Genomic DNA, 20,520 nt, shown 5'->3' with positions numbered 1-20,520 from the left:
GAGAGAGAGAGAGAGAGAGAGAGACACACACACACACACACACAGTGGGAGAGGGAGAGAGAGCCACACACACACACACACACAGAGGGGGAGAGAGAGAGAGAGAGAGAGAGACACACACACACACACACACACACACACACACACAGAGGGAGAGAGAGAGACACACACACACAGTGGGAGAGACACACACAGAGGGAGAGGGAGAGAGGGGGAGAGAGGCAGACACAGACAGAGCGAGAGACAGACAGAAACAGAGACAGAGAGAGAGAGACAGAGAGATAGGGCTGGAAAGACAGAGGGAGACAGAGTTGGAGAGGTTTAGGGAGGGAATTCCAGAGCTCAGGGCCCCCCCAGGCAGCTGAAAGCACGGCTCCCAATGGCGGAGCAATGAGAGGAGGAGGTTACAGAGATAGGGAGGGGGGTGTAGGGGGCTGGAGGAGGTTACAGAGATAGGGAAGGGGTGTTGGGGTTGGAGGAGGTTACAGAGATAGGGGGAGGGCAGGAGTTGAGAGGTTGCAGAGCGAAGGATCAGAATTTTAACATCAGGGACTTGCGGGACCAGGAGTCAATGTGGATCTGGTTAACCAATCCCTCTCTGATCCTCTTTCTCCTATGGTAGATTATCTCTCCACCGTTTCCAGTTCACCTTCATTCCGACTGTCTAATCCTTTCTGACCCAACTCCCCCCCCCCCACAAACCAACCCTCAACCTCCTTGTCCATCAGAAATTGTTCTAACTCAGGCTTGGATGTATTCCATGGCCCAGAGACACGACTCCCTGGGGGTGCTGGGATAAGGTGGGGGGAGAATTCTACACCGCCGTCTGAGATAAGACATTCTCTGCTCCATCTTAAAAGGAGCCTTGGTGAGTCACCTCAGGTCACCTTGTGGGTGGTCTGATGTTGGTATCCCTCTAAGAGATTTTTTTTAAAATCATGATCTCTGCAGCGGTTGTTTTTTGCTCCTCCCACCAATGACATCACCTAACCTCACAGCCTTAGTGATGCCATTGATGGGAGGAGCAAAGGGCTGCGTGCCGGTCAGGTGACCATGGGTTGTTTCTCGTCTTGTTTTGGCTGCAGTGTTGGAATGGGAGAATTCCTACAGAATAGGAGGCCATTCAGCCCATCAAGTCTGTACCGACCACTAATCCACCCAGGCCCTGTTCCCATAACTCACATTTAACTTGTTAATCCCCCTGACACAACGGCTATGCTAAATTGACCAGTAACCTAACCTGCACATCTCTGGATACTAACGGGCAATTTAGCATGGCCAATCCCCCCCTAACCTGCACATCTTTGGAATATAAGGGGCAATTTAGCATGGCCAATCCACCTAACCTGCACATCTTTGTACTGTGGAAGGAAACGGGAGCACCTAGAGGAAACCCATGCAGACACAGGGAGAACGTGCAAACTCTACAGTGTCACCCGAGGCTGGAATTGAACCCGAGTCCCTGGCACTGTGAAGCAGCAGTGCTAATCACTGCACCACTGTGCCATCCCTAAAGCACAGCTGAAAGGGGTTTCTCTCTCGGTCTTTACTTTGGAAGCTTTACCAGTTAGCAGAAAGCAGTAAAGAATCTATCTCTCGGTGTTTTGAAGACTGCAAGCGACTCTGAGTTTTTAAGATCATTTGAAATCAGCATTGAACTAAAGGAACTGTACTCCAGTATCATGTGAGATTTCATCTGTGCAGTGATAAATCTGGTTAAAGGATATGGTTTATTGGATTTTGGTTTTGATTGGAAAATAATTAGACATATTCATTAAGGGTTATATATATTGGTGTTTTGCTTCTTGTTTGTAATTGATAAAAGATCTCGCTAATTTTCTTACTATACATGTTAACTATATTCTTAAATAAACTTTGTTTGGTAAAAGCTCCCTAGTGGATCACTGGAATCATACCTGAAGTGAAACCGATCATGCTTATCCTCGCCAAATTCAAGATGCAAAACTTGAGATTCAGGCAGCCTTCATAGAACACTAGAGTTTCTAACCTGAACCATAACGATGGTACACACAGCTACCGTTGTGCGTCGATGGTGGAGGAAATGAGTGTTTGTGGTTAGCATGTTGATCAAGTGGGGCTGCTTTGTCCTGGATGGTATCGAGCTTCTCGAGTGTTGTTGGGAGCTGCACTCATCCAGACAAGTGGAGATTGTTGTTGGAAGCCGCGCTCATTCAGGCAAGTGGAGATTGTTGTTGGAGCTGCGCTCATCCTGGCAAGTGGAGATTGTTGTTGGAGGCGCACCCATCCAGGCAAGTGGGGAGTGTTAGATCACACTCCTGACTTGTGCCTTGTTGATGATGGACATGCTTTGGGGAGTGAGGAGGTGAGTTACTCTCCACAGGATTCCCAGCCTCTGACCTGCTCTGGTCGCCACAGTATTTATATGGTTGGGTCCAGTTCAGGTTCTGATCAATGGTAACCCCCAGGATGTTGATAGTCGGGGGGAGGGGGGAGGGGGGGGGGGCGCAGAATTCAGTGATGGAAATGCCATTGAACGTCAAGCGGTAATTGTTAAATTCTCCCTCCTTGGAGAAGTATACAAGGACCACCCTCCAAACCGAAAAACCATTCGCAAGCAAATATCTTCATCAGGTTTATTAACTTGCATACAATGCTCAAATTAAAAGGTTCTGGATTTCCAATGTATTATATACAAAAATATAAATGTGAAAAAAATATAGGTTTAAAAAGTTGCTGCTTAACCTGAGGGGGAGAAAAATCTCAAATCTTGATTGATAGATAAGTCATTAATACATTCTGCTATACAGATAATACATATATAAATCTCTATATAGATTCTGTATAAATCTCTTTAATTCATATATAACTCAAGGTACTATTTGACTTGATTTTTGCATTCATAAATTTATAAAAGTTAATGCAATGTAATGCTCGGAAATAGAAATATATTTATTTACAACTACCATATACATTGTATACTTACAGCAGGGACAGGGGCGAAACATGTACCTCTGTCCTAAATTATTTTGCTGGCAGATGGCGCGAGTTTAAATTCGCAAGCAGTTCACCTTGGACCTGAAGCTTCTGATTTAATGATGATTACGCCCTTGTGATATACCACCCCTTCCCCCACCGTCACCCCTGAAGGTCAGGTCAGGTCAGTACTACTGCCTCATGGCGCCAGGGACCCCCAGGGTTCGATTCCCCAGCCTCTGGTCACTGTTTGTTGCACGTCCACCCCCCGGGATCCATGTGGGTTTCCTCCGGATTCCTCCCAGAGTCAGAAAGACGTGTTGGTTTAGGGTGGATTGGCCGCACTAAATTCTCCCTCAGTGTAACCCGAACAGACACTAGAATGTGGCAACAGGGGGATTTTCGCAGTCACTTCATTGCAGTGTTAACGTAAGCCGACTTGTGACACTAATAAATAAATTTTAATTCCCTTTTAAATCAAAGGCATATTTAGATCAGTTAAAAAAAAATTTCACGGGGGTGTAGGGGATGTAGCTGAGGGCAGGGCCAGTATTTATTGCCCATCCCTAATTGCCTCTTGAACTGAGTGTCTCGCTTGGGCCATTTCAGAAGAAGGCACTTAAGAGTCAACCAGCTCTGTGTGTGTGTGTGTGTGTGTGTGGGGGGGGGGCAGGGGCGCTCTGGAGTCACATGTAGGCCAGGCCAGGTAAGGACGGCAGATTTCCTTCCCTAAAAGGGGACATTAGTGAACGAGGTGGGTTTATTTTTGTGACAACTGATGATCGTTGTCACGGTCGCTGTGACCGAGACTCGCTCTCAATCTCAGATTTTATTAACCGGATTTAAATTCCCACCAGCTGCCCATGTCCACGCGCCCCTGCCCGGTCCCAGAGCGTTTGCCTGGAGGCCTCTGGTGACATAACCAGCACGTCACCATCTCTCTCCTGTCCAAGAGGTCCAAACCTCACCCCTGTTCTCTCCCCCTCCCACAGTCTATTCCTCCGGGGTGGAGGGGGATGTGTGTGGAGGAGCAGGAAGAGGAGCAGGAAGAGAATGTTGAGGGCCAGTGTGATAAATCCCGAACCGACAATCGGATAATATCACTGGCTCGGGGAACAGGAGAGACATCCGTGGCTGGGATGGTGCATTCCGGAATTCAGGATTTTTGTTATAGAATTATAGAAACTCTTCATCGTGGGAATCTATACAGTGCAGAAGGAGGCCATTTGGCCCATTGAGTCTGTACCAACCACAATCCCACCCAGGCTCTATTCATGTAACCCCACACATTTACCCTGCTAATCCCCTGACACTAGGGACAATTTAGCATGGCCAATCCACCCTAACCCACACATCTTTGGACACTAAGGGACAATTTAGCATGGCCAATCCACCCTAACCTACACATCTTTGGACACTAAGGGACAATTTAGCATGGCCAATCCACCTAACCTACACATCTTTGGACACTAAGGGACAATTTAGCACGGCCAATCCACCCTAACCTACACATCTTTGGACACGAAGGGACAATTTAGCATGGCCAATCCACCCTAACCTACACATCTTTGGACACTAAGGGACAATTTAGCATGGCCAATCCACCCTAACCTACACATCTTTGGACACTAAGGGACAATTTAGCATGGCCAATCCACCTAACCTACACATCTTTGGACACTAAGGGACAATTTAGCACGGCCAATCCACCCTAACCTACACATCTTTGGACACTAAGGGACAATTTAGCATGGCCAATCCACCCTAACCTACACATCTTTGGACACTAAGGGACAATTTAGCATGGCCAATCCACCCTAACCTGCACATCTTTGGACACTAAGGGGTAATTTAGCATGGCCAATCCACCTAACCTGAACATCTTCAGACCGTGGGAGGAACCCGGAGCACCCGGAAGAAACCCACAGAGACAGGGGGAGAACGTGCAGACTCCACACAGACAGTGACCTGAGCTGGATCCCTGGTGCTGAAGCAGCAGTGCTAACCCACTGTGCCACCATGCTGCCTTTAAATGGAAATGCCAGGAGTGGGATTTGAACCCTCGCCCCCTAGAAAGGGACCAGAATTCACCAGGCAAGGAATCACATTCCTCGGGTCTGTGGCCTTAGCCATCCTGACAACTTGCTGCAAATTAATCTTCCTCGGGGGATGGACGGACTGTGAGATTTTAGATTCTGTCGACACTCCAGGATTGGAGAAAGCGGTGGAAGCAAGACTTGCTGCAGCCTCCCTCTGCAATCCAATGCCGCTTGGGTGACGGGGCACGAGAGAGAGGAGAAGGCATGTGAGAGAGGGAGGGAGGGAAAGAAAGACACAGAGAGAGAGGGGGCAGGCAGAGAGAGAGAGAGAGAGGGTACAAGAGAGAGTTGGTGCTGGCTCGATGGGCCATAGGGCCTTCTCCTGCAGGGTAGGGATTCTCTCATTCCTTGCCTTTCGCTCCCCGGGAGAGTTGTCTGGACACACTGGTCCAGTCACACAATACCCCCTGAGCTTACACGGGGTTAGCGCACCATGTACCGGCTGGTGGGGTGGGGTGGGGCGGGGGGGGGAATGGAAAAGAATGGGGTTCTCCTGAGAATGTGCATATTGAAAAGGCAAAGCTTACACCCCCAACTGCAGCATGGGAATGGGGGTAGGTGGAGCAGAAATATAAGTGATATTCCGCACCCCCCCCCCCAACTGAGGCCAACGTCGACCCTTGGTAATGTTGGGGAAGCAGATGAAGGATAAACAAGTTTGCCTTTCAACTTCCCGTACACATCTTCTGACAGCGAAGACTCTTTCTTATCAGGTTCAGCCCCGAGAGCAGCACGTTCACAGAGGGGGCCAGCAGATATTCCAATTCCAACCATCACACCGGACTCCCAGCACACTTCCTGCCCATTGATACACACGCCGAGACACAGAGACAGACAGAGACACACACAGAGACAGAGACAAAGAGAGAGAGAGACAGAGACACACACACACAGAGACACAGACACAGAGAGACAGACAGAGACACACAGAGAGAGAGAGACAGAGACACACAGAGAGAGAGACAGAGACACAGAGAGTGGCAGAGTGGTTGTTATACTGAATCCCCCTCCCCAACACCCTTGCTGGGAAAGGCCCAGCCTAGCAGGAGCTGGCCTGGAGGTTGCTCTCTGATATCAGCGAGGCAATGGAGGGCTGGTAGATGCTGCTGAACTCATCATCCGTGCTGGCATCGTCGTCGTCCTCCCCCCGTAGATTCGTGTTGGCCCGCGTGGTTTTGCGCCTGCAACGTGGAACACAAAAGGAGGCAGTTATTGTCGCTTCGGGGGGACGGGGCCTCAATCGGTGCACCTCCCTGGCTGGGGACAGGAGTGGGAGGAGTGGCACAGTGCGTTAGCGCTGCTGCCTCACAGCGCCCGGGTCTCACAGGGGACCCGGGTTCGATTCCCGGCTCGGGTCACTGTCTGTGTGGAGTCTGCACATTCTCCCCATGTCTGCGTGGGTTTCCTTCGGGTGCTCCGGTTTCCTCCCACAGTCCGAAAGACGTGCTGGTTTGGGTGCATTGGTTTAAAGTTTATTTATTAATGTCACAAGTCAGCTTACATTAACACTGCAATGAAGTTACTGTGAAAATACCCTAGTCGCCACACTCCGGCGCCTGTTCGGGATACACTGAGGGAGAATTTAGCACGGCCGATACACCCTAACCAGCACGTCTTTCAGACTGTGGGAGGAAACCAGAGCACCAGGGAAAATGAGTGACATGTGCGGGGCTGGAGGAGGTTACAGAGATAGGGAGGGGGTGTAGGGGGCTGGAGGAGGTTACAGAGATAGGGAGGGGGTGTTGGGATTGGAGGAGGTTAGAGATGGGGATGGGGGTGTAGAGCTGGATGGGGTTACAGAGATAGGGAGGGGGTGTAGGGGCTGGAGGGGGTTACAGAGATAGGGAGAGGGTGTAGGGGCTGGAGGAGGTTACAGAGATAGGGCGGGAGACATTGCCCAATTAGGAGCCAATACAAGTGAATATGCTCAGGGTGTGACAAGTAGAATTCATTAAAAAAAAAATCGCAGAATCCCTACAATGCAGGAGGCCATTTGGCCCATCAAGTCTGCACCAACAATCACACCAGGCCCTATCCTCGTAACCCCACATACTTACCTTGGTAATCCCCCTAACACTGGGGTGCAATTTAGCACGGCCAATCAACCTAAGCCACACATTTTTGGAGTGTGGGAAGCCCACGCAGACACGGGGAGAATGTACAGACTCTGCACAGAGTGACCCCAGCCGGGAATCGAACCTGGGGTCCCTGGTGCTGGGAGGCAGTAGTGCTAACCCCACTGTAAATAGAACTCGGAGGCAGGCACGCTGCCAGAATACGCTGCTAAATATTACCAACCACATTTAGAAGTGGGGTTAGTCCAGTTTTTATGCATAGTTGCACAATCTTATGCAGTAACAGCGTGCTATCACATGCACTCTAAGCAAATGGACTTCTTAAACTAGCCCCCAAGGTCCAGTTTCATAAGCGAGCAAACTAGTTAAAAGTATTCATGCAGACTGGGTGCTTTTCTCTAAGGTACAGCCATTTCCCCCTGCTCTGGGCAGACATGCTTGGAAGGACCTCTCTGTGTAGACAGGAGTGTACGCCGTACAGCAGCATTGGTGGTAACCGGCTCACAGCCTGGTTAAACAGGTGACTGAACTCCCCGCTCTGTGAGCAAGCGGTCAGCGGAGGCACAGACAGGGCTTGTTTGCTGTGGGGGGGGGGGGGCCGGCATGCATAGCACTGGGAGGGCAGTGGGGGGGAGGTCTACACGAAACTGTTCCAAAATGTCAACTTACGACAGCTCAGTCTGCTTCTCGTTTATAGTGGCACTGCCTGGAGAGAGAGACAGAGAGAGAGAGAGAGAGAGAGAGAGGGTGGAGGGGGGGGGGGATGAGGAGAGTTTACACTTTGTCTGTGGTCCCGGGACGCAGGCGTCCCTCCTGTTCTCCATCCTGCAGCCGCCACGACAAAATAAGGAGGGCGAGGAGACCCACCAACCGCTCGAGCCCACTCTGCCGCCAATCTCCGAATGGAAAGAAGAACAGTACAGCACAGGAACAGGCCCTTTGGCCCTCCTGCCCCCATCATGTTGTCCTAGTGAGATCGAGACCGCCTGTATCCCTCTATTCGCCGTCTGTTGATGTGTCTATCCAGATAAGTCCAAAGTATTCGCCTCAACCACCCCTCACTTGACAATCCAGGCCCCCACCGCCCTCTCTGTAAAGAAAACTTCCACACACCTCCCACATCTCCACTGAACCTTATCTTGAACTTGTGCCCCCTTGTAATTGTCATTTAGAACACAGAACACTACAGCACAAACAGGCCCTTCAGCCCACAAGTTGTGCCGATCATATCCCTACCTACCTGGCCTATCTGTAACCCTCGATCCCATTAAATCCCATGTGCTCATCCAGAAGTCTCTTAAAAGACCCCAGCGAGTTCGCCTCCACCACCACCGACGGCAGCCGATTCCACTCTCCACCCTCTGAGTGAAAAACTTACCCCTGACATCTCCTCTGTACCTGCTCCCCAGCACCTTAAACCTGTGTCCTCTCGCAGCCACCATTTCAGCCCTGGGAAAAAGCCTCTGAGTATCCACCCTATCTATTCCTCTCAACATCTTATAAACCTCTATCAGGTTACCTCTCAACCTTCGTCTCTCCAGGGAGAAGAGACCGAGCTCCCTCAACCCATCCTCATAAGGCATGCCTCCCAATCCAGGCAACATCCTGCCCCGGGGAGAAAAATCTTACAACTGTTCACCTCTGGTGGTCCATCTTTGTGGCAAACCCAGTCGCAAAGACACATGTAGTAACTTCAGGAAGCGTAGTAGAGGACACACCCCTGCCTACATCAACGGGGATGACGTAGAAATGGTGCAGAGCTACAAGTTTTTAGGTGTCCAGATCACCAATAACCTATCCTGGTCCCCCCCACGCCAACACTATAGTCAAGAAAGCCCCACCAGTGCCTCTACTTTCTTGGAAGACTAAGGAAATTTAGCATGTCCGCTACGACACTCGTCAACTTTTACAGATGCCCCATAGAAAGCATTCTTTCTGGGTGTATCACAGCTCGGTCAGGGCTCCTGCTCTGCCCAAGACCACAAGGAACTACAAAACGGTCGTGAATGTTGCCCAATCCATCACACAAACCAACCTCCCATCCATTGACTCCGTATACACTTCCTGCTGCCTCGGGAAAAGCAGCCAGCATAATCAAGGACCCCCACGCACCCTCTCTTCCACCTTCTTCCATCAGGAAAAAGATGCAAAAATCTGAGGTGACAATCCAACCGACTCAAGAACAGCTTCTTCCCTGCTGCTGTCAGGCTTTTGAATGGACCTACCTCGCATTAAGTTGATCTTTCTCTACACCCTCGCTGTGACTGTAACACTACATTCTGCACCCTCTCCTTTCTTTCTCCCCTATGTACTCTATGAACAGTGTGCTTTGTCAGTAACAGCTCACTGCTCTGTCGCTCGCATGCGCGTGACTCAGAATCCCTACAGTGCAATAGGAGGCCATTCGGTCCATCATGTCTCCACTGACCACAATTCCTCCCAGGCCCTATTCCCTTAACCCCACAGACACTGGGTCAATTTAGCATGGCCAATCCATCTAACCAACACATCTTTGGGCACTAAGAGGCAATTTAGCATGGCCATTGCACCAAACCAACACATCTTGCATACTAAGGGGCAATTAAGCATGGCCAATCCACCTAACGGATACATTTCTGGAGTCGGAGGGGAAACTTTCAGGTGGTGATATTCTCACCCATCTACTGCCCTTGTCCTTCTAGGTGGTAAAGGAAGAGGGGGTGATATCAAAGTTATCTTGGAGAATTGCTGCAGTGCGTCTTGTAGATAAGAACATAAGAAATAGGAGCAGGAGTAGGCCATCTAGCCCTTTGAGCCTGCCCCGCCATTCGATAAGATCATGGCTGATCTGAAGTGGATCAGTTCCACTTTCCCACTTTCTCCTCATAACCCTTAATTCCCCTGTCTATCAGAAACCTATCTACCCGTGACTTAAATATATTTAACGAGGCAGCCTCCACCACTTCAACGGGCAGAGAATTCCAGAGATTCACCACCCTTTGAGTGAAGAAGTTCCTCCTCAACTCTGATCTAAATTGCCCCCTTATCTTGAGGCTGTGCCCTCTAGTCCTGCTGTCCTTTCTAAGCGGGAAGAATCTCTCTACCTCTACCCTATCCATCCCCTTCATTATCTTATACGTCTCTATAAGATCCCCCCCATCATCCTTCTAAACTCCAACGAGTACAGACCCAGTCTATTTAGTCTCTCTTCATAGGCCAACCCCCTCATCTCCAGTATCAGCCTAGTGAACTGCTGCCACTGCGTGTCGGTGGTGGAGGGAGGGGGTGATTAAGATGGTGGGTGGCTCTGTCCTCTTACCAGTTGTCCTTTTCCAGGGACTTGACACGGTTCTGAAGCTGCTCGTTGGTCTCGTGGAGATCTTCCACCTCTCGCAGGGCTTTCTTCCTCGCCGTTTCCAACCGCTCAATCTCTTCCTCTGCCTCGTCCACCTGACGCTTCAATGCTTTCACTCGCAGGGTCAGCTGCGCAGGGAGGGAAACGTGTGCCGTGAGAGGCCAGCAACTGGCTGAAAAACGGGCAACCTTTACTAGCCTAACACTCCTGCGCCAACGCAAGTCTGAACACTTCTCACTCCAGCAGGTTTGTACATCAGGAATGAGACCAAACCACTCAAATCCATCATTACCTCACCAAAACATAAGAGTACACGTGACAATAATAAATCAAATCTATGTACTCAACGAATGGTATGCTTTGTCTGTATAGCGCGCAAGAAACAATACTTTTCACTGTGTCCCAATACACATGACAATAATAAATCAAATCGATGTACTCTATGAACAGTATGCTTTGTCTGTATAGCGCGCAAGAAACAATACTTTTCACTGTGTCCCAATACACATGACAATAATAAATCAAATCGATGTACTCTATGAACAGTATGCTTTGTCTGTATAGCGCGCAAGAAACAATACTTTTCACTGTGTCCCAATACACATGACAATAATAAATCTATGTACTCTATGAACGGTATGCTTTGTCTGTATAGCGTGCAAGAAACAATACTTTTCACTGTGTCCCAATACACATGACAATAATAAATCTATGTACTCTATGAACGGTATGCTTTGTCTGTATAGCGCGCAAGAAACAATACTTTTCACTGTGTCCCAATACACATGACAATAATAAATCTATGTACTCTATGAATGGTATGCTTTGTCTGTATAGCGCGCAAGAAACAATACTTTTCACTGTATCCCAATACACGTGACAATAATAAATCAGATCGATGTACTCGATGAACAGTATGCTTTGTCTGTATAGTGCGCAAGAAACAATACTTTTCACTGTGTCCCGATACACGCGACAATAATAAATCAGATCAAAATAGTTTGAAGCTGTTGGGACGCAGACTGGAAGCAGTTTTTCTTAGCTTTGGAAGGAAAATTTTGCTGTTTCGGGGGTTTGCTGACTAGACGCTTACAGTGGCTCTCTGTTTCCAGGTGCTGGGAATTTCCAGAACGGAAAAATCAAGAGTTTCAATTCTCCAACCAAAGGGCTAAGTTCCAGCATCGGGTGAGCATTTTAAGGTGAGAGATACAGAGAGGCAACTGCTTCTCACAGAGGGTGGTGAGTGTCTGGAACGAGCTGCCAGAGGCAGTAGCAGAGACAGGTACAATTTTATCTTTTAAAAAGCATTTAGACAGTTACATGGGTAAGATGGGTATAGAGGGAAATGGGCCAAATGCAGGTAATTGGCATTAGTTTAGGGGTTTAAAAAAAAGATAGCATGGACAGGTTGGGCCGAAGGGCCTGTTTCCACGCTGTAAACCTCGATGAGTCTGTTCCTTTTCTCTGTGCGAATCCCAAAAAGGGGTGATTGTTTACAGGATTCGTATGGCTGGAGCAGTGCGTTTAGTTGTTAAGGTTTGACACAGTATCAGGACTGCTTTTACCGTCTTGTTTGTAGTTGGTTAAGGTTATGCTTAATTTTCTTACTATACATGTTAACTATATTCTTAAATAAACATTGTTTGAGTCCAAAACTAGAGGGCATAGGTTTAAGGGGCGAGGGGAGAGATACAAAAGGATCCAGAGGCGGGTACAATTTTATCTTTTAAAAAGTGTTTAGATAGTTACATGGGTAAGATGGGTATAGAAGGATATGGGCCAAATGTGGGCAACTGGGACTAGCTTAGAGGTTTGAAGAAAAAAGAGCAGCATGGAGGGGCAGAGGGGGACACAGGGGAGGGGGAGGGAGGGTAAGAGTGGAGGGAGGGAGGGAGGAGGGGATGGGGGAGACTAATAAGGAAAAAGAATCAATCATTCACAATGTGGTTGAATCTGAACTGCCCTCTGACCCGGCGAGACACTCAGTTCAAGGGGGCAATTGGGGATGGGTGCAAACACTGGGCCTGCCCCAGCGACACCCACACATCCTGAGAGTGAATAAATCAAAGGAAGGAGAAAGCAGCTCCTCCCCAGCCCAGAGAAGCGAGCCAGGCGCAGCACTAACGCTGGGGGATAACCCCTCCGAGTGTCCTTCCCTCGCACAGCCATACCTGATCTTTCTCATCCGATACCTGCTGCCGCTCATCGTCCAGCTGGATGGTCAGTTCCTTCACCTTCCTCTCCAGCTTCCGGTTAGACCCCTGCAGCACACTGCGGTCCCTGTTAATGTCAGGGCGCAGAGCAGAGAGAGAAACGGGGAGAGGGAGAGGGAGAGGCAGAGAGAGAAACGGGGGAGAGGGAGAGGCAGAGAGAGAAACGGGGGAGAGGGAGAGGCAGAGAGAGAAACGGGGGAGAGGGAGAGGGAGAGAGAGAAACGGGGGAGAGGGAGAGGGAGAAACGGGGGAGAGGGAGAGAGAGAAACGGGGGAGAGGGAGAGAGAGAAACGGGGGAGAGGGAGAGAGAGATAGAGAGAGAAAGACGGGGAGAGGGAGAGAGAGAGAGACAGGGGGAGAGGGAGAGAGAGAGACAGGGGGAAGAGGGAGAGAGAGAGTGAGACACTCATGACGAAGTTAATAATTTGCAAGTGCTGGTACAAATATTATGAACACAGGAAATAGGGAGAGTCAGCTTACTGAATACCCCGGAGCTTTGTCTGCCATTGCAGTAAGATAAAGCTTCACCCTCGCTCCCCATATCCCTCTTTCCCCGACAGGTGATAATCTCTCCCCCCCACACACTATAGGCAGTACATTCAAGGTGGAGACGGGTTGAGTTAAGAACACTCAGAGAAATGCTTCAAAATATTTCACATGTAAATCTGGGCAGTTACTGCCCACAGTGTGGGGTCCCACTATCAGCAGTTTTGGTTCACAGTACAACGCGAGTGTGAGTGTGTTATCTGTGGAATTATTTGTGGAAATCCTTGCCCAGTGAAGCAGTTGAGGCTCCTCACAAAATGTTTTTAAGGCAAGGATAGATTTTGGAACAGTAAAGGAATTAAGGAGAGCGGGTGGGTAAGCGGAGCTGAGTCCACAAAAAGATCAGCCATGATCTTATTGAATAGCGGAGCAGGCTCGAGGGGCTGGATGGCCTACTCCTGCTCCTAGTTCTTACGTGTGTGCGTGAGAGAGAGAGAGAGCGTGCGTGAGAGTGCGAGTGCGAGTGCGAGTGCGGTCCGGTGTTTGTGTGTGTGTAATGCTGTTTAGGACACCAGGATAACTCTCCCTCCCCATGCCACCTTGTGGGACAGTAGGAAAGCAGTGAGCAGGTAAATCTCCCCCCTCCACTTGCTCCACCAAGCTATGCCCACACCCTCACGGCTGGACAGTTTCAAGTTTCCCCCCACCCGACCCTGAAGCCCCTGCTCAATCTTTTACCATCCACCAGAATGGGGCGAGACTCCGGACTCCCAGCCTCCTGTTTCCGAGGTCAACTGCCCTCCAAGGGCAATGAGGGATGGACAATAAATGCTGGCCCAGCCAGCAACGCCCGTGTCCCACAATAGATAACCTTAACTGCCCTCCAAGGACAATGACCAATGGACGACACATTCTGGCCAGCCCAGGTCTCACGAATGAATTAAGAAAAACCCCTAATAGCAGCATGGATATTTAAAGATGATTGAGGGTCAGTCAGTAGGAACCAGCCAGGGTTGGAGGTCTAGATGGCACGGTAGCACAGTGGGTTAGCACTGCTGCTTCACAGCTCCAGGGTCCCGGGTTCGATTCCCGGCTCGGGTCACTGTCTGTGTGGAGTTTGCACGTTCTCCCTGTGTCTGCATGAGTTTCCTCCAGGTGCTCCGGTCTCCTCCCACAGTCCAAAAGATGTGTGGGTTAGGTTGATTGGCCATGCTAAATTGCATCTTAGTGTCCAAGGATGCGTAGGTTAGAGGGATTAGTGGGCATAATACATAGGGATATGGGGCTGGAGCCTGGGTGGGATTGTAGTCGGTGCAGACTCGATAGGCCGAAGGGCCTCTTTCTGCACTGTAGGGTTCTATGATAATATATGCTGGCCCAGCCAGCAACACCCATGGTCCCACGGATAAGGATCACCCTGTCCTGCTTCAGCCCCCAGAAAGCAGCCCTGGCTCGGGGTGGGGTGGGGATTACACGTCGTCGTATCTTGTACCTCTCCTCTGACTGCAGGCGGTCCTCCAGCTCCCTGACGCGGGACTCCAGCTGAGACGTGTTGGCGCTGGGTTTCATGTTCCCTTCGCAGTTGGCCAGTCGCGTCTTCAGCTCTTTATTCTTCAAGGCAAAGAGGAAAAGGTGTCGTTAGCCGCGAGGAAGCGAGACTGGCCGAGGATCGAGAGGTGCCTGACTCACCGTGTCGCCGTTTCGTTTCACACTCGGCCGGGACCCGGCGGTGTAAGCGAGCGGTGGTGAGCACTGCAATTAGCTGGGGGGGGGGTGCGTGGAAATCGGCGTTGGGCGTACACAGGCGGGGGCTGGCTGGGACTCTGACCAGCTAACGGCCGCAGGACAGCGATCTCATCAGGAGAAAAGAGCTGACATCTCGAGTCCAGACGACCCTTGCGTCAAAAGACAAAGGGTCGCCTGGACTCGAAACGTCAGCTCTTTTCTCTCTCCAACAGATGCTGCCAGACCCGTTGAGGTTTTCCAGCAGTTTCTCTTTCGGTTTCAGATTCCAGCATCCGCAGTGATTTGCGTTCCTGAATAAAGAGAGGCGGGAGAAAGCAGGGGCTTTTCAGGGGTGGACGCTGATGCGTACGCTTTTCAATCCCACACGCGGACAAAGCGGGAAGAATTCGGAAAGCTGGCCCGCGGGGACAAAGTACATAAAGGCCAGAATTCCGGCCATTTGGAAAGCTGCAGAGACATCTTCTCGGAGGGCAAGGCGGGAAGAGGGGTCGGCGCAGGCGTGGTTGGGAGGACGGGCGTCGCAGAAGAGTCGTGGAGTCAGGGTGGCTCGCGAGACAGTGGCACACCACGATGGCAGGTCCATCCCCTGGCAGGAGTGGGTGCCAGCAAGAACAGGGAATAGAGACGGGATGGGCCGGTGGAAAAGGCTGTCCTCCAACTCTGCCCGGGCAGGCAACCACTGCTCAGCCCTCACCTGACTCACGCTGTGAGAATCACAGGGGTGGGTTCTCTGGCAGGCTTTAACCCTGAGGCTTGTTCCAGGTGGCAGCAGCTAACAACACAGGATGGAACTCAAAGCTTAGCACGGCAGCAGGCAGCTCCACTTGCCCAAACCTCTCACTCGCTCCTCTAAATCTAATCTCCAATTTGGCCCCGAGCTGAACTTTTAACTCCACCACCACAGCTACACAAAGGCCACCGACTTCCACCTCCCAGAATAACAAATTTGGCATGTCGGCTACGATTCTCACCAACTTTTACAGATGCCCCACAGAAAGCATTCTTTCTGGTTGTATCACAGCTCGGTCTGGGCTCCTGCTCTGCCCAAGACCGCAAGGAACTACAAAAGGGTGGTGAATGTAGCCCCCAATCCCATCACACAAACCAGCCTCCCATCCATTGACTCCGTCTACACTTCCCGCTGCCTCGGGGAAAAGCAGCCGGCATAATCGAGGACCCCCCCCCCTCACGCACCCCGGACATTCTCTCTTCCACCTTCTTCCATCGGGAAAAAGATACAAAAGTCTGAGGTCCCGTACCGACCGACTCAAGAACAGCTTCTTCCCTGCTGCTGTCAGACTTTTGAATGGACCTACCTCGCATTAAGTTGATCTTTCTCTACACCCTCGCTGTGACTGTAACACTACATTCTGCACCCTCTCCTTTCCTTCTCTATGAACGGTATGCTTTGTCTGTATTGTGCACAGGAAACAATACTTTTCACTGTATCCCAATACACATGACAATAATCAATCCAATCTGTACCAAATTGGAGAAATAGGTATAGCAGAACCAGACCATTCGGCCCACTGAGTCTGTCCACCATTGCTGATAAGTTTCTCAACACCTTTCTCCCACCTTCTCCCTGTGACCTTTGATCCCCTTACATTCTCCTGTTCTTCGCCATGACACACAACTCCTCCTATGCCTAACCAGCTGTGGCCCCTTGCTTGCCTGCACCAAGGGTCCCCCTCAGCCCCACGCCACTATTGCCCGAGATCTGTGTCTATTCCCCGTCCGCCCCCCGAAAGCTGTGGCCCCCCCACCCAGCTCGTCATTTCACCCAGTTGCCCACCACCTTCCCCTTGCGTTAAATTAGACCAAGCCTCTGTTGCCACACTCCCTTGTCTATTGCAGGGGTGGCACGGTGGGTTAGCACTGCTGCCTCACAGCGCCAGGCACCCGGGTTCAATTCCCAGCTTGGGTCACTATCTGTACGGAGTCTGCACATTCTCCCCATATCTGTGTGGGTTTCCTCCAGGTGTTCCGGTTTCCCCCCCACAGTCCGAAAGATGGGGAGGTTATATGGATTGGCTATGTGGAATTGCCCCTTAGTGTCCGATGGTGTGTAGGTTAGGTGGATTGGACGTGCTAAATTGTCCCCTAGCATCCAAAGACATGCAGGTCAGAGAGGTTAGCTATAGTGAATGTGTGGGGTTACGCAAATGGGCCGGAGGGTGACAGCCTGGGTCAGATGCCCTTTTGGAGAGCTGGTACAGACTCAATGGGCTGAATGGCCTCCATCTGCACCGTCAGCACTCTATGATAAGCCACGTTAACAGCTTCCTCCACCCCACCCCGTACTACAGAAACACACCTGTCTTTCCAAAGAAATCTTATCGCATTCCAGATCCTGTCTGGACGCTCGTTCTTGCATCAGTTCACCTCTCAGCTGCTCGATCTGTGGGTGCAAAAGAAACAAACAAGGTGAAAAGAACAGTACGCCCTCCACTTGGAATCCATCCACTGCGTTTACACCATAACTCCAGTCCAAACGAGTGTCTTGCCCTGAGACAAGGCAGCAGAGCAGGGAACTCGAATCGATGTCAGAACAGGCACTCACACTTCTACATAATTGTACCACAAGTTGTAGGAGCAGAACGAGATACTGTCCTCCAGGGAGAGCTCGTTCCGCCTCTCGTTCTCCAATGGGTACAGGCCCCAGTCTGCTCAACCTCTCCTTGCAGAGACAGCCCATTCAGCACTCAATCCAGCGAGCTCTTTGAACTGCTTTGAATTCAACTGTAGCCTTTAAGGAGACACAAACCTATACTTGTCACAGAGTGAGTGCAGCAACAGCTAAATGTAAAATTTATTTATTAGTGTCACAAGTAAGGATTACATTAACACTGCTATGAAGTTACTGTGCAAATCCCCTAGTCATCACACTCCTGTTCAGGTACACTGAGGGAGAATTTAGCAGTCAACGCACCCTAACCAGCACGTCTTTCAGACTGTGGGAGGAAACCGGAGCACCCGGAGGAAACCCACGCAGACATGGGGAGAACGTGCAGACTCCACACAGACAGTGACCCGAGCCAGGAATCGAACCCGGATCCCTGGCGCTGTGAGGCAGCAGTGCTAACCCACTGTCCTGCCGTGTTTAGGAGAGAAATGAGGAGAAATATCTTCACCCAGAGGGTGGTGAACGTGTGGAATTCACTCCCATGGAAAGTAGTCGAGGCCAAAATGTTGTGTGATTTCCAGGAGGAATTAGATATCGCTCTTGGGGCTAAAGGGATATTGGTTGGTTGTTCCAAAGGATGAGAGGGGAACACATTGAAACGTACAAAATTCTCACAATGCTGCACAGACCATGGTGGTTAGCACTGCTGCCTCACAACATCAGGGACCCGTGTTTGATTCCCGGCTCTGTGTGCAGCCTGCACGTTCTCCCCATGTCTGCGTGGGTTTCCTCCGGGTGCTCCGGTTTTCTCCCACAGTCTGAAAGACCGTGCTGGTTAGGGTGTACTGGCCGTGCTAAATTCTCCCTCAGTGTAACCCGAACAGGAACGTGTGGCAACGGGGGGGGGGTTTTCACAGTAACTTCATTGTGGTGTTAATGTAAGCCGACTTGTGACACTAATAAATAAACTTTAAAAACTTTTAGACCAGACGCAGGAAGGATGTTTTTCCCTGGTTGGGGGAATCTGGAACACATTCTCGGGATAGGGGGGTCAGCCATTTTGGGACTGAGACCTGGGGCAATGTCTTTACTCCGAGGGGTGGTGAACCTGTGGAATTCTCTCCCGCAGAAAGCGGTGGAGGACCAGTCACTGAATATATTGAAGAAAGATAGAATTTCTTTCGATTTTAAAAAGCAGAGGTGTGGTGGGGAAAGTAGGAATATGGCACTGGGATCAAGGATCAGCCTCGATCGTTCTGAATGGCAGAGCAGGCTCGAAGGGCTGAATGGCCTACTCCAGATCTTAGTTTCTATGAGGCCACTCAGCCCTTTGAACCTATTCCATCATTTAATCGGAAACTGGCTGACACAAACAGAAAACAGGAGGAGCTGGGCCTGTTGAGCCTGCTCCACTATTCAACATGACCATGGCTGATTCTCTGTCTCAGTGCCAGGCTCCTGCTTTCTCCCCATATCCCCTGATACCTTCAGAGTCTAGAAATCTGTATCCTTCTTAAATAGAACCTCCTCTGGACCCTTTCCAAGGCCTGGCACATCCTTCCTTCGATACGGGGCTCCAAAACTGCTCACAATACTCCAAATGGGGTCTGATCAGAGACTCAGACATAAGACCATAACACACAGGAGCTGAATTAGGCCACTCGGCCCATCGAGTCTGCTCCCCCATTCAATCATGGCTGATATTTTTCTCATCCCCCCGTTCTCCGGCCTTTTCCCCATAACCCCTGATCCCCTTATTAATCAGGAACCTATCTATCTCTGTCTTAAAGACACTCAGTGACCCGGCCTCCTCTGTGGCAAAGAGTTCCACAGATTCCCCACTCTCTGGCTGAAGAAATTCCTCCTCATCTCTGTTTTAAAGGATCGTCCCTTTAGCCTGAGGTTGTGCCCTCTCTGGTTCTAGTTTCTCCTACTAATGGAAACATCCTCTCCACGTCCACTCTATCCAGGGCCTCGCAGTATCATGTAAGTTTCAATAAGATCCCCCCCTCATCCTTCTAAACTCCAACGAGTACAGACCCAGAGTCCTCAACCCGTTCCTCATCCGACAAGCTCTTCATTCCAGGGATCATCCTTGTGAACCTCCTCTGGACCCTTTCCAAGGCTGGCACATCCTTCCTTAGATACGGGTCCCCAAAACTGCTCCCAATACTCCAAATGGGGTCTGAGCAGAGCCTTATACAGCCTCAGAAGTACATCCCTGCTCTTGTATTCTAACCCTCTTGACTTGAATGCTAACCTTGCTCATGCTTTCCTAGCTGCCGAATGAACTTGTACCTGACTTGCCCTCCAGAGCAGTGTGGTTGGGAATTCCACAGGTTCACCACCACTGTGAGAGAAGGAGCTTCTCATTACTGTCTGAAATACTGATACTTATTGCCTCAGGACGGCTGGGTGGCACAGTGGTTAGCACCGCTGCCTCACGGTGCCAGGGAGCCAGGCTCATTCAAACCCAGATGAAGTTCGAGTCAGACACTGAGCTGACTAAGAAATGAGCGGGTTAAGAGTTTTTATTCTACGCAGTGCGTGGCTTCCAGCCGGCTCCTCTACCTGTTCTCTGCTCCTGTTGATTCTCTCCGTTAGAAGATCCACGTTACTGTTCTCCTCCTCCAGTTCCAGCTCCAGGTGCTTGATCTTATCCTGTTGGGTAAAGAGGAGAGTTTATCACCGCGGTTCCTGCCCTGTATTGTCCTGCCCACGTAGTGAGGGAGCAGAGGGTAGACCAGGCGAACATCGCGCAAGGCAAAACCGAAATATTTCCCCTGTCCATCTCCTCAGCACAGTAAGAAGTCTCACAACACCAGGTTAAAGTCCAACAGGTTTATTTAGTAGCAAATGCCACTAGCTTTCGAGGTTCTGCCCCTTCGTCAGGTGAGTGGGGAGTTCTGATCACAAACAGGGCATATAAAGACACACACAGAGTACTGTAAACTGCATTCAGAAATCCCCACTCACCTAACGGAGG

General features: G+C 50.3%; 2 protein-coding genes across 6 annotated transcripts in view; both read right to left on the bottom strand.

The window, feature by feature from the left end:
- LOC145339552 (uncharacterized) overlaps positions 1-2,464 on the bottom strand; it is a gene marked incomplete at its 3' end in the record, with an annotated part of 18,395 nt that extends 15,931 nt beyond the window's left edge. Inside the window, exon 1 of the mRNA XM_080184030.1 lies at positions 1,917-2,464. The remainder of the gene's footprint in view (positions 1-1,916) is intronic.
- A 3,533-nt stretch (positions 2,465-5,997) lies between these two features.
- Positions 5,998-20,520, bottom strand: part of cgna (cingulin a) — a 75,574-nt gene continuing 61,051 nt past the window's right edge. For 4 of the 5 annotated variants that reach the window (XM_080184034.1, XM_080184031.1, XM_080184035.1 and 1 more), the window contains exons 17-22: positions 20,106-20,195; positions 17,226-17,309; positions 14,655-14,773; positions 12,635-12,743; positions 10,428-10,591; positions 5,999-6,235 (exon numbers count right to left, since the gene is read on the bottom strand). In XM_080184034.1, coding sequence (XP_080040160.1) covers positions 6,094-6,235; positions 10,428-10,591; positions 12,635-12,743; positions 14,655-14,773; positions 17,226-17,309; positions 20,106-20,195 — 708 coding nt within the window. In that variant the 3' untranslated portion in view covers positions 5,999-6,093. Of the gene's footprint in view, positions 6,236-10,427; positions 10,592-12,634; positions 12,744-14,654; positions 14,774-17,225; positions 17,310-20,105; positions 20,196-20,520 lie in introns of all 5 variants that reach the window. The other variant, XM_080184036.1, reaches the window with a different exon arrangement.

Source organism: Carcharhinus amblyrhynchos, unplaced genomic scaffold (assembly GCF_965287045.1).
Source record: "Carcharhinus amblyrhynchos unplaced genomic scaffold, sCarAmb.v2.hapA scaffold_534, whole genome shotgun sequence".
NCBI classification, from domain to species: domain Eukaryota; kingdom Metazoa; phylum Chordata; class Chondrichthyes; order Carcharhiniformes; family Carcharhinidae; genus Carcharhinus; species Carcharhinus amblyrhynchos.
The sequence above is the reverse complement of the archived record's forward strand: the minus strand, read 5'-3'. Positions and strand labels throughout refer to the sequence as shown.